The sequence below is a fragment of the Bidens hawaiensis genome, unplaced genomic scaffold, assembly GCF_021521415.1.
Source record: "Bidens hawaiensis isolate Kalapana, Puna unplaced genomic scaffold, B.hawaiensis_p1.1 tig00015447_1, whole genome shotgun sequence".
In the NCBI taxonomy this organism is placed as follows: Eukaryota; Viridiplantae; Streptophyta; class Magnoliopsida; order Asterales; family Asteraceae; genus Bidens; species Bidens hawaiensis.
Genome location: NW_027492379.1, coordinates 174,593 through 188,741, shown reverse-complemented (window position 1 = coordinate 188,741; position 14,149 = coordinate 174,593). Strand labels below are relative to the sequence as shown.

General features: G+C 36.3%; 3 protein-coding genes across 3 annotated transcripts; 1 reads left to right on the top strand and 2 right to left on the bottom strand.

Annotated features, from left to right (window-relative positions):
* Positions 1-313: 313 nt before the first annotated feature.
* LOC143549184 (uncharacterized) lies at positions 314-789 on the bottom strand. The gene is made up of 2 exons (XM_077040151.1): positions 780-789; positions 314-717 (listed from the first exon to the last, which is right to left on the bottom strand). The coding sequence occupies exons 1-2, from the start codon at positions 787-789 to the stop codon at positions 476-478; spliced, it is 252 nt and encodes an 83-aa protein (XP_076896266.1). The 3' UTR covers positions 314-475.
* Positions 790-9,387: 8,598 nt separating this feature from the next.
* On the top strand, positions 9,388-9,813 carry LOC143549183 (uncharacterized). The gene has a single exon (XM_077040150.1). It carries the CDS (start codon positions 9,388-9,390, stop codon positions 9,811-9,813), a length of 426 nt encoding a protein of 141 aa, XP_076896265.1.
* Positions 9,814-12,958: 3,145 nt separating this feature from the next.
* Positions 12,959-13,944, bottom strand: LOC143549172 (uncharacterized). The gene is made up of 2 exons (XM_077040143.1): positions 13,263-13,944; positions 12,959-13,181 (listed from the first exon to the last, which is right to left on the bottom strand). The coding sequence occupies exons 1-2, from the start codon at positions 13,908-13,910 to the stop codon at positions 13,026-13,028; spliced, it is 804 nt and encodes a 267-aa protein (XP_076896258.1). The 5' UTR covers positions 13,911-13,944; the 3' UTR covers positions 12,959-13,025.
* Positions 13,945-14,149: the final 205 nt, after the last annotated feature.

The window sequence follows — 14,149 nt, the reverse complement described above, 5'->3', positions numbered from 1 at the left end:
CGAGTCACGCTCAAACTTGAAAAACCACTCACGAGTCGAGCTCTTGCAAGTATAACGAGCCGAGCACGAGCACGAGCCTAGTCAAGCCTGGGCTCAGCACAGCTCGTTTAATCGAAGAGCAGAGCATCAAATGCATTTCAAATAGTAAAACCAAAGAAACACAGCATCAGCGCCGCATCACATCAAAACTTTATTGTCGACACTGCAGGTTAAAGCATATTAAAAAAGCACATATCATGGATGATAGACCATCAATCATTATGTTGAATGGTGCAGAACTAAACCAACACTTTCCAAGATTCAACACGCAACAGAAGATGAAATGTTTGATAAAAAAAAGAGTAAATTAACAAACCAGCACCGTAAGCTTGAGTTTAGAAAGCAGTCTTTCATGAAAGTAACGAAAACAAAAACACAGTGTTCACCTGACACATATAGTTCACTTATTAAGAAAATAGTTGCAGACTTGCAGGATCTAGGATTCAGCTTGAGACTTGACGATGAAATTCTGGCGACTGATGGGGTTCATGACAACTGGAGGACCCGCGGTGCGAGGCCATGCCTGAAACTTCTTGTCAGTCTCTTCCCACCATTCCTTGTTTGAAATTGTTGAGGGGGTGGTGCCTCCAAATATCTTCTTGTCTGCGATAACATAGTCACAGCCGAATGCTAGTGCAAATGAACCAGCAAGCGCACCGATGATCTTGGCTCCTGTCACTATAGTAATCAACGTCAATAATATCACCAATCCATCTCAGATATATGCATCACATAATTACCAGAGGACATAACATGCACTTTCGTGTGTGTGTGTGTGTGTGTGTGCATACATAATTTATATGTCTCTCTGTGACTCTGTGTGTGTGTGCACATAATCACGTTTACTCCAACAATATCTTCATTTACATTTTACAATCCGTGATACTAACTCTATCCAAATCTAACATAGAGTGCTTCCAATTTGGTACTTTCTAGCTATTAAATCAGATATGAATTTGAAGCTTCTTTTATCTTTTCGCGAAAATGTTATAAAGGTATATAATATATAGCAAGTTCTACAAACAGAAATGAAGTTGGCACTTGGCAATGAAATATATACAAATTTACAACAATTTTCCATTCGAATAAAGTAACAAGTTTAGCCTAAAAAATAATGGAGCCCTGATTTCAATCAGGAGCAATTGTAAAATGATTCGAATAAACTTCTGGTATAAATCCCTAAGTCCTAAATGAATATGTTCATTTAATTAGGAGACAAGCTAAAGCTTATACAGCAAGGTTTTATTTATCGGACTTTGAATTTGAGCCCTAATTTATTGTAAAGAAGAATAAATGATTGGGGGTTTGTTGGATGAAGATACCAAGGAAACGATTTGAAATGCAGATTTACTGAAATTATGAAGATGAGATAGATTCAGAAGACTGATACAACTACAAGTTTATGGTTTAAAATGAGGGATATAATAAAAGTATAAAACACAAAACGTAAAAACTTCTCCTTTATGGATTATTATGATACAAAAAAATATTTCAAAAAGCAAAAAGTTTAAAACTTTGGTTGCGTGGAATCCTATACATAAACTGAACGTGAACGTGAACGTGAACGTGAACGTGTGTTAGTTCATTTAACTTAACGGAATACCAGCGGTTTTTTAAAGCAAACGAACACAACAAACATAAATCTATACTATATATAATACACCAAATAAGGGCAAATTAAGACACTGGATTTTAAGTAATTTACAACAATCAATGCATAATGTACATATGGGGTAAACTTGTTTTTAAACACAATTCATTCAACTTACAAGTTTGGTCCCTTATATTTAACCATATTATGTTTTTAATTTAACTTTTAAATTAAGTAACTAACTTCTCATCCATGGTTTTTAAACGACTATAACATTTTCATACGTTAATATTTTTATAAAAAAAATTATACCATAAAAACGGACATTTTATTCTCTTTAATTTGAATATGATATTGTTATGATTTTTTTCAATTTAAATAAATTAATATGTCAGGTAAGGTTGTTCAGTGTCAGTTTTGATAGTTTTTAAGTTAACCTTGTGAGACCAACCGTTAATATCAATTTTTTGTTGTCCAAAAGCAAAATGAACCATTGAAAGTTAAAACCGAATCGTTACCAATGGTCTGATTCCATTTTGGTTTCACAAATTAAACTTTGATAATAAATTTAGTTTAAAGTAATTATTAAATTAACCGTACCATCAATTTTAACTAAACACCAATATAATATGATAATTGAGAGGATCATAAATAAAAAATGATTATTTTAGCCACATAAATGGTAAATATTAATGGAAGATCTAGGACGTGAAATAATAACAACAAAGATCACAAAATGAATCATACTGCAATTAGGTTAATTTGAAGTTGTATATCCAAGTTATTTGTAATAAAAGATTATGTACGATTAAATTTTAACTATATCTAATATATATTACAAAACATATCTAATAATTAATAATAAAAAACATTAAAATGCATTCAACATTTACGGTCTGGTCTGGTTTCTTATGGCCGATTGCCAGTATAAACCGCGAACCAACCGTTCACTACGTTTTGAAAATTTTGAAACCGACCAACAAACCGAAGTAAAAAAAGAAAAAGAAGTCAAACCAATGACCGGTTTAAACGATTTCAAGGTTTTAACCGAACCATAAACACTTAGGGGGTGTTTGTTTTTTCTTCAAACATCTTCAAGGGAGCTTATGTCTGCAGGCGCGCAGACGTCTCCCTTGAAGACTGTTTGTTTTTTTTTTTTAAACAGATCTGAACACATCTTATTTCCTCTTCAAAAATAAGACAGGGATCTCATTCTTATAACATCTTCACAAAACCCTACTCCCTCTTCTCCTCCAACCAGGTACGCACACAACATCAGGCGCTCCTCCTCCGATCATTTTTCCGGTGACCGCCCTCTTCTCCTCCGGCCAGGTACCTCCCTCTTCTCCTCCGACCAGCCCCTCCCATGGTGTTGATTGAAAAACAAAACCCTAAACTAGGGGGGGTCGGGTTTAGGTATAATATTACAACAGTTTAAATTGAGAAATTCCTAGCGATCACGAAGATTGAACCATTGAATCATTCTCATATTTTGATAAAAGCTTCATATTTTGAAAATTGAGTGTCCTTCTGTGTTTAGAATATCTGCTAAAACCCACCGAATCCACAATTTCTTATCAATTGAATCACTCACTGGTCATCCACTTGCAGGTACTAAACTCTTATGTGATAACTTATAACCATGAGTGCTTAATATGATGATTGTTGATTAAATTTGTTATTATGGGGCTGAAAGAATATGTTTGCATTGTTTTTTAAGAAATGCATACCAAGTGCTCGATGAAATGCCTGTGTGAGACTTGCTTGATTATGTGGTTGAATTTGGTCAAAATAAAGTTACTAACTAATGCTTAACAAATAATTTAAAACACATATGATATCATTTATAAAGTTTATTCATTTTTGTTTAAACTTAATATATTTTTTGGGCTGTTATCTGAGTTATTTCTTTCAATTTCAATCTGGTTTTTGTTAAAAGTATATTTCAGTTTAAAGTGGTGGCAGGGTAATTTGGTACATTTAGTATCTTAGGTTGATGGCCGAGCACGATTCGGTTCGGTTATTAGACGATACCCAAACTGAAGTGGTGGCAGGGTAATTTGGTACATTTAGTATCTTAGGATGAGTCCATTTCTCATCATCTTAATAATATTTCAAGTTTTCGGGATCGGTACCGGTACCATCCCGGGCTCATCTCTAATTTTGGGTAGGTTTCGTGACATTTTAAGTTCTTTTGGGAGATAACTAAATTTAAGAATTGGTCTTTGTATTTTTTGTGCTAAACACACAATGAGTATTGAAGACAGAAAATTACTTGCTTATTAAACAGCCATGCAATCCTGCATTTTTCATTGACTTTGACATCCACTGAATTTAGTTATCTCCAATTAAACACACAATGATTAAAGTCAATGCTCATGACTTTAATCAAGTAAAACCTCTTCAGAATTGCAATCGTCCTTTGCCTTTATGTATATGTTTTGAGAATGTCTAAAGAGGTAGGTCCTCTACATATTTGTAATATACTAATATACTAGTTATCAGTTGTTATCATAGTATCATTCATATTGCCTTAAAGACCTTTTCTTGGTAACTTAATTAAGCATTAAAGCTTGAAACTTTAGTCGTCTTACCTGATGGTTTCCCTTTCATTCATATTTTGTGCTGTTTATTAGAGCAGTTTTGCTGCATGTTTTGTGCAGTTTTTTGAGCTGTTTTGTGTTGTTTATTAGAGCAGTTTGTCTTGTATGTTAAGTGTGATTTAATTCTAGATGGAAACTAATGATGGTCGACAACAATGGACGGATGAGGCTGTTAAATGCTTATTAGAAACATGTCTTGAAGAAATAGGGAGGATAGGTAGAAATGGACAAAGCTTGCATGTTTTACACAACGAAATGTTACGATTGCATGTTTTGCGCTTCACAATTTTATACGGAAAGAGGGCTTAAGTGATGAACTTTTTGATGAATATGATCACCCAAATGTACGCCTTCAAGATGGAGATGAACATGCACAAGATGGTGGTGAAGAAGAAGTAGATCGACATGGAAGTGCAGCGGACCGTGAATTCATGAGTCAACTTCGAGATCAGATAGCACAAGAATTAATGCAAAATAATGTACTTTGAGTTTATTTCACTATTTGTGTTTTTAAACTTGGTTTTATTATTATATTTTCTATGTAACTTGAATAAATGACTTCTATCTTGTGAGATAAGTTTGACAGTTATGCAGACAGTATCAGCTTATAAAAACAAACAGTCTTATATTTTCAGCTTGCAGATCTTCAGACCACATCTTCAGTTGCAGACATGAAAACAGATGAAATCAGCTTGCAGACAGTTTATGTCTGCAAAAACAAACAGCACCTTATATTTGTTACGTGATTAACATGTTCAAACACCCGCTGCATGCATCCGTCTAGCAAGTTTAAACAGTTAGAATAAATGAATAAACAAACTAGCGAGTTAGGAGCTGTTTGTTTTAGCACCGAATGGCATCATTCACAGACAAAGGTCTGATTCAGCTAGATTCAGATTGTTTGTTTTATCAGAAGTCCAGATCTGAATTGCTGAATGGAGCTCTTAATGGCTCAGCTTTGACGGGAATCTGAATGAAAAAGAGGACCATTTTATCCTTAACATATGGCATTCCTTCTACAACTCTACCACATATCAACAACGCATTCACCCTAATAACCACAACCTATCACCGTCGCAGGTCCCCGCCATCTATCACCGCCGGCCTTCCATCTCCGGCGAGTCACTGCCGCCGGCTCTTATGCGTACACCGGAGATTTTGAGTCATTGTAAGTTTCGATCGATCACAAAAATAGGATCTGTAATATGATATAAATCTTTTGTTGTAATGGTTCTACTGTTTGGATCTATTGTTGTAATTATTAATATGGATTATAGCACTGTGTCATTTTTGTGTCATTTTAGTCAAGTGGTTAAAAGATTAATATAACGTTGATTATTGAGGATTTGAGTCACCACTAGATTGAATCGATGGCATAACTATGATATGTGGAGTATATGTAGGGATGAGCAAATGGTACACGGTAATGTAACGAAACGAGTACTGATGTTACCAATTCGGTACCAACTTTTTGAGGTTTTGGTATCGACTGTATCGGTACGGTGTTGGCATTTTACCAATTATTGCTTCCGGTACCGAGCACATCACCAGAGTGTTGTAATTCAATATCTACCATTACAATGCATGTGGTTCTTGTTAGTTTGTAGAATTAACGGGTGCTTGGATTTGTATTTAATAATCAAAATGAGATCTTGATTTAAAGGCATATCTATACTATATATAAAGGAGGAGTGAAGGACCTCTTAAAATTTAAGATGTATAAATTGTATTACATGAATTACAACACATAATGCATGTATTAAAGTAGTTAAGGGGACATAATGGTATTTTGCCACAATCATATAAAACGGTTGAAAACAACTTACATTAATAGCCCCTCAACTTTAGTTAACTATTTGTAAATATAAGTAATAGTTTCAACTTTGATCCCTCATCTTTACTTATATACTTGACAAGTATATTTATTTTTTTATTAACTTCTATATCTTTATATATTTTATGATTTAAAAAAACGGAATTTATTGTTGCGACGTGCTTATTTTTGTCAACGTTTTGACATAAAAATTGTTCAATACTGAAATAGTAAGTAAAATGTACAATTTATTAATGCGTTAATGTACAACTCCTCTTATTATAATAATAATAATAGTAGTAGTAGTAGACATAGTTGATATCAAAAAAATGTTTTAACCACCAAACTGAATGTTCATTTATGCATATTATATAGTAAGATAAGATAGAGTAACTGAAAAATTATGCCATACAAAATTAAAGAAAGCAGACAAAGCTGGAAGCGTTGATAGTCAAATTCGGATCACCTACAACCAAGCCCCCGAAAGATTATGGGTATTCATGAATAGTAATCCATTCTCACATAAAAGTTGTCATTTTGTTACATTATAAAGTGTGAACTGGAAAATTAAGAAAAGACGGTATAGGAACAATTGTCTAGCTTTCTATGAAGTACATATTAAACACTATATCATTTGACGTATGAGAGATTATTGTAATAGTAAATTAATTATACCAGTACGTTATAAACAGTAAATTTAATATTTAACTTTTGCTAAATTCTGACTAATCTATTTTTTTTTTTTTTTGTTTCGCTTAAAAAGTCTATAATGGGCTTATGTATGCGGGTACGCATACATAAACCTCTAGAGACCGTTTGTTTTTTTAAGATCTGAAAATTACTTTTATGATCTTAAAAATAAGCTAACATCCAATTTTTTCACACCCTGCCAACACCCACTGTCCACCACCGCAACCACCACCCATCGTCCGCCGCCGCCGCCGCCACCACCACCCATAGTCAGTCATCACCACCCACCGTCCACCACCACCACCACCCACCGTCGGCACCACCACCATCGTCGACCACCACTACCGTCTACCACCACCCGCCATTCCCCACCACCGTCGTTCACACCTACCACCATCGTCTTCCACCAATCGTCCACCACCCACCACGTACACCACCACCAATTATGTTAGCAGTCTGCATACGTTAAAAAAACAACAATCTTCCTCTTACAGACTACAGAGGTTTGGTCCAAATATTCTTCTACAGATGCGTGCAAATATAGTCCACAGACTACAAATATTCTACCTCTAAAAAACAAACATCTTAATGAAATATATCACTCCAACCAAAAAATTTGCATCACTAAAAAAAGTATTTTTCTAAACACTAAAGATTATAACAATCATGAACTAAATAATAATAATTGTAGATACATGAATAATTGTAAATATATGAGAAATCAAAGTAAATAAGAAAAGTTAAAAGCAAATGGCAGTACATCATCATCCATATAACACGTGGGGGAGGTCACACGTGTTATAGTGTGTAAGACTATTCGTAATCGGGTGACAAAGGGAGGTTTTGGGCGAATTTGGGCGCGTGTATTAGCATTTTAACGTGTCTAATGTGATTGGCTCGACTCGAGTTTAATTTGGAGCCTAGCAGAGCTAGCTTGGAATGAAGTTCAAGTCGAATTTGAGCTAGACTTGGGTCGGCTCCGCTTGACTCATTAACAACCTTTAAGTGTCGTTCCCCGCTGCATCACGCGGGTAAACAACTAGTTGTTATTAGTTTGTAGGTACCAAGGTTAGGTTAGAATGCAAGGACATGGCAAAAAAACTTATGTACATGGTTGAAGGAACCACTTATGCATACATCGAGGTGAACAAAGACCATAGTTTTAGAGAAACGGTGGTCAGTATGTGGAGGCTTCAAGTTTCAACTGTGACAACTGATGTATGCTCACGTATTGAAAACACATTGTCTTATGCTCATTGTTTTTATTGATTTATTTTGTTGATTGATTGCACTTATATACTACAATCTACATTAAAGTTTAAAGTTTATATTGGGAGACGATGTTTGTATCTCTTGTATTTAAATCGATCTTTTGGTAAACGTAGCAGGAAAATGCATTTGATCTGTGTTTGGTTTTATTTTATTTTTTTGCAAAATGCATGAAAAAACTTTATGTAAGTTGTCACTTTATGCAATAAACTTTTAAACATATGTTTTATAATAATATACAAAGTGGAGAAAAATGATGGTAAGTTGGTTCACGACATCGAATAATTCAGAGGGGTAAAATTGTCATTATGCACAGTCATTCAGATGTCCAACCAAACAACACTTAATGATTCAGCACTTACTGGTTCAGAGTCTCTTAATCATTCAGACCTCTTACCGGTTCAGCACTTAATGACTCAACATTTGCCAAACAGCCCCTTAGAATTTGGGTTTAAAAACTTTCATATAATGTGATGGTCCATATTTCTTCACGAACACCATATTGTAAAACTTGGAGCAACACCAACTTGAAGGACCCGAATGGTTAATACGAAAAGTATAAGGGTGGTATGGAAGATCTCAAGGGGCGGTTCGGTGGAGATCTAAAGTTCACGGACCAAGTTGAATAACTTGGTGTCATAATTATCTTTTACATATTATTAAATAAATTAGAGGTCTAGTTTAATTGTGATTCCTAGTTTGAGTAGGATTAGAATTGTGGGTATTATATGAACCCATCATTAGTTTTCTTTTGGTAGAATAGAGAAGAGTAGAGAGAGTCGAAAGTATTTGTTCTTGTTTCTTATTAATAGAAAAGAGTCGCATAAACGTTTTATGCAATATCGTCTTTGGTGTTCTTGATTCACTTGTCTAAGTTTAACAAGTGGTATCAGAGCCTAACGATCCAGGTTCGTGTTTCCGACCGGTGGCAAGTCTTGATTGCGGTAGTAGTTCCGATCAAAGACATAAGAGGCCAAGAAACCGGTCGCAAGAAAGAAACGGTTCAAGATCGCTACAAGGAGAAATTTGAAGACTACTTGAATATTGATTGAGGGTCATCCGTGAGGTGTGTTTGTTCGATCGAACGGAGGTGGTGTTGAGACATAATATTGTCCGTCGTCACAAGTATATTCAACTTCAATTATTAAGTCAAGTTTGCAATTTTAAATTTGCGTCACCCAACTTCTAGGGATTTGTGATCAATAGAAAAGTCAAATTCCAAAAGTGATATTTACCTCTGTGATTGTTTCGTGAGATTAAAAGCTACAGCTTCTATCTTGCAACTGGTATTGGTTATTCATAACAGGAAGTTAGAAAGTCACGTGTAACAAAAAGGTTTTTATATTTGTGGATTAATCTCTGTTAGTCAAGTAACTGAAACGATGGCCGAGTCACAGATGGTTGGAGCAATCAAGAAGTTGAACCAGAGTAACTACAAACAGTGGTCGACATGCATTAAATCGTATCTTCAAGGTCAAGATCTTTGGCAGGTAACGAACGGTACCGAGACGAGACAACCTGCAAACGATATTAACGACGGTATCGGAAAGTGGCAGGTGAAAGCGGGCCGAGCGATGTTTATCATCAAGACAACGGTTGATGATGATGTTCTTGATCACATTCAAGATCTCGAATACCCAAAGCAAGGGTGGGATACGCTTGAGGCCTTATTCACGAAGAAGAACGATGCTCGTTTGCAACTAGTTGAAGGTGAGTTGATGACAATTTCGCAAGGTGATCTTCCTATTTCACAATATTTTCGTAAAGTTAAGAATCTGTGTCGCGAGATTGGAGAACTCGATCCATAGTCTCGGGTTAGCGATGCTCGTATGAAGCGGATACTCATTCATGGTTTAAGACCGGGGTATCGTAGCTTCGTTACCGCTATTCAAGGGTGGGCGACCCAACCGAGTATTACCGAGTTCGAGAATATTCTTGCCGGACAAGAAGCCTTGGCAAAACAGTTAGCTGGTGTGTCAATTAAAACCGAGAGCGAAGCTTTGTATGTCGGAAGAAAGGAGAAGCATCGGTTTAGTAAAAATCATAACCGTTATGGCGAGAAAGGTAAGAGTAAATACCGGGAGAACGAGAAACGTGACCGACCCAAGAAGAGAGAATGGAATCGAAAGGGTCGAGATGACAACTCTGAAGAAGATTCATCAGACGAAGAGAACCGGGACATGGAATCAAGGTATAAAACCAAAGCGCTTTCCTTTTAGATGCCATAAATGTGGACAAAAAGGGCATATGGCAAAATACTGTCGAGAACCAATGGAGGAAGATAATGCAGTTGTTGTTAGAGAAGAAGAACCGTGGGATGTGGAGGCTAATATGGCCGAGGTTCAAGGAAAATACACAGTTGACACCGAATTCAAACCGAACCTGGTAGATGAATGGTTTGAAGAAGGCTCCTGTTGGTGGACAGATCATGAAGTAGTGCCAAAGTCGCCGTTAAAGGTAACAATAGAATCATCTATTGTTATGTTGAATTTAGATGATGAGAAAATTGTGGTTGAAGAAGAAAGTACGGTTGATCAAAACATAACCGTGACAGTAGCCGAACAAGACAAGAGAGAAACCGTGTTGGAAGAAGTGCACGAGGAGGTGGCTTCGTCTCATGTTACGGGTTGTCATGAAGTAATTGAAAAGGTTGAAGTTCAACAAACCAACAAACTTGACGTTGAAGTATGCATGAGGTTCATGCAAAGTTCGGGTGATCCGAATGAACGAACAAATGAAGGAGTTAAGTTCGAGAGGGAGCATGCATCAAGTGAAGATGGAAGAATTGCTTTTAGTATCATGATAGTTGGTCATGAAGTTGAGAAAACAAAAGTTGTTTCCCATCTGAAAACGGGTGATGCAGTTATAAATAGTGGTAATCTCAAAACTAGCTTATTTGTCAACGGGAAAAAGAATCCCGTGGGTAGTGTTATAAATTCGAATCCAAGAATCATGCTCAAGGAAGTGCGAGCGTTACAAGGTGTGAAGGATCTTGGAGGAACAATGGAAGTTGGTATTGAGAGGGAGTGTAAAACTTGGAGCAACACCAACTTGAAGGACCCGAATGGTTAATACGAAAAGTATAAGGGTGGTACGGAAGATCTCAAGGGGCGGTTCGGTGGAGATCCAAAGTTCAGGGACCAAGTTGAATAACTTGGTGTCATGATTATCTTTTACATATTATTAAATAAATTAGAGGTCTAGTTTAATTGTGATTCCTAGTTTGAGTAGGATTAGAATTGTGGGTATTATATAAACTCATCATTAGTTTTCTTTTGGTAGAATAGAGAAGAGTAGAGAGAGTCGAAAGTATTTGTTCTTGTTTCTTATTAATAGAAAAAAGTTGCATAAAAGTTTTATGCAATATCGTCTTTGGTGTTCTTGATTCACTTGTCGAAGTTTAACACATATGTGTGTGTAATTTAAACAAACATAAATGGAGAAAAAAAAACACAAGAAATGTAAATAAATGAATGAACATAAAAGAACGTTTACGGAATAGACGGACAAACAAAACATGTGTCTATGTTTGTTTATTTCATTAATGAACATAAAATTTTATTCATGTTCGTTCATTTATTAAATGGATGAACATAAAGGAAACTTTCCACTGAATAGTTCACAAAGAATTTATGGGGATTCATTTCACTTGCAGTTGCAGCCCAAGTTACTTTGTTAAATGTTTTGACGAGTGTGTTGAAGACAACTTAAATATAGATATACATTATTTCAACAAATAAAAGTCAAGAAGAACGTAATGTGTAAATTTTTATTTCTTTACAATGATATTGATAGGCGTATCGTACTATCCAATTTCTAATAGAAGTGTAGAAACGTCATATCATTTTGATATGCAACTTCAAAGAAAAAAAGAAAAACCTTAGATTTAATCGGGCAACATTCCCTAACCGTATTACTTACGTTATTTCTCTTTGCTTTCTGTTTCGGATTTGAGTGTCTTAACTCACCTATGGACAAAAGAATTACAACAATATTGGTATATCTGTTTTCTTAAAAGTTATATAATTATACAACTTACAGAACAATAATCATGCAACGTTCATATACAAGTTTAGTAAAAATTTATATATTCACACAAGTTATAGGACAATTTGTCTCACCTGACGTTGATGTACAAGTTTCCTAAAAAAACTGCAAGTGTAAAGGCTGATAACTTTCTTCAAGAGTTTCATTTGGGGGTAGCTATTGTCGACCTAGCTTGTGTGTCATTCTCCCACGCACAGTTTTCGTGATATTGCTTAGGACATGTGCTCACTTCTTTAGGTTGTGAATTTGAGATCCGGCACAAGGTAGAAGCATTTTTTTCTTATTAAACAATACGAGTTACCTATGCTTTTAGTGAGCAGTTGATTTAATTGAACTAAAATTAGGTCGAGATAGCAATAACACATATACGAGTAGCTGGCTACCAATCTTCCATTCAATCCTTTCACACATTAACTAACCAAAAAACATAACATCGAGAGACGAAGATTGGACACAACGACAAACAGGTTTGTTTTAAGTGAAAGTAAACAGGTTTCTATGATAACTAACCAAAAAACTTAAAAGACAATTTGTTTTTATGTGAAAGTAAATGTCAACACTTTTAAATCAAATGTTTTCTAACATGTCCTAATATGTTGCTACTTTTTCAGCTTATATCAAACCTTCAATGCCAGTCTATAATATGAAATATAACTATTTTACGATTTGGTTAAATATTAAAAAAAAAGTGATTTCATCATAAGGTAACATCAACTTACATGTTATAGTAAAGTTGAGTGAAAGTAAAAAAATAATAATAATCGAAGGCATTATTAAAACACTAGCAAGATATTGAAAACTAAGCACATAAAACAATTTTAACGTAACATGCAGTCTAGAAAACCATAACATTAAAAGATGAATGTTTCACCATGTCAATAAACAAAAACATAAAATAGTTGAAAACAGCTGGTAGCCTATATCAAAACGACTGAAAGACATAGCAAGCTCTCTTTCAGAATCCAGACAATACTCAAGCAGCAACATCTTCAACATAGGTGATGGCCTTTGTGGTGGGCTTAGCAAGCAAATCAGTGTACTCTTGGAATGGAGACCTACTGAATCTTGTCTCTCTCCAGAAGTCTGGAGTGAGGAATCCATAAGTCTTCAACAGACAGTCAAAGGTAGCCTGACAAATGATAATTCAAAACAACAGATGCAATATATGTATATATAAGTTAACAAACAAAGTAAATAAAAATAAGCAAACCTTGACAAAGTTTCCAAGAGTCTTAGTGGACCCCCTTGAGGACGTAAACACATCATCAATCCCAGCAAACTGAAGCACCTTCTTGGGCACCCTAGCCGCCACAATCCCAGCACCTCTGGGAGCCGGCACCAACCTAACCGTAACGGAGCCACACTTCCCAGTAACCTTAGTCGGCACCGTATGCACCTTCCCAATCTTATTCCCCCAGTACCCTCTCCTCACCGGAATCACCGACAGCTTCGCCAATATTATCGCACCCCTAATCGCAGTCGCCACCTCCTTCGCACACTTCACCCCCAACCCCACATGCCCATTCCCATCACCCACAACAACATACGCCTTGAACCGGGTTCTCTGTCCCGCCCGGGTCTGTTTCTGGACCGGCATTATCTTCATCACCTCGTCTTTCAGCCCCGGGAGGATTTGGTCAATGATCTGATGCTCTTTCACTGGGAGTGAGTGGAGGTACATCTCTTCGAGCTTGATGATTTTGCCGTCTTTCACCAACCGCCCGAGCTTGGTCACTGGGACCCATTTCTCCTCTTCGGCGTCACGGCGACCACCTCGACGGCGGCCTCTGCCACGGTCGCCTCTTCTGCCTCCGAAGCCTCGACCGAATCCGCCGCGTTCTCCGCCTCTCTCTGCCATGGTTTTGGTTGTTGTAGAAGATTGATAGTGAGGTGAGTTAAAACGGCTTGTGAAAACCCTAGGGTTGGTGTTATGTTTATTTGTGAAAACCCGGATGTTAGGGTTTCGCTTTGGTCTATACTTGGGTTGGGCTTTTGAGAAGGCCCGGATAATGTTACATAAGAAAACATCGGTAAACAAAATTGAATAATGCATCTTGGGCTGGCAAACCCTTTGTTTTTATTTATTTAGCAGTATTA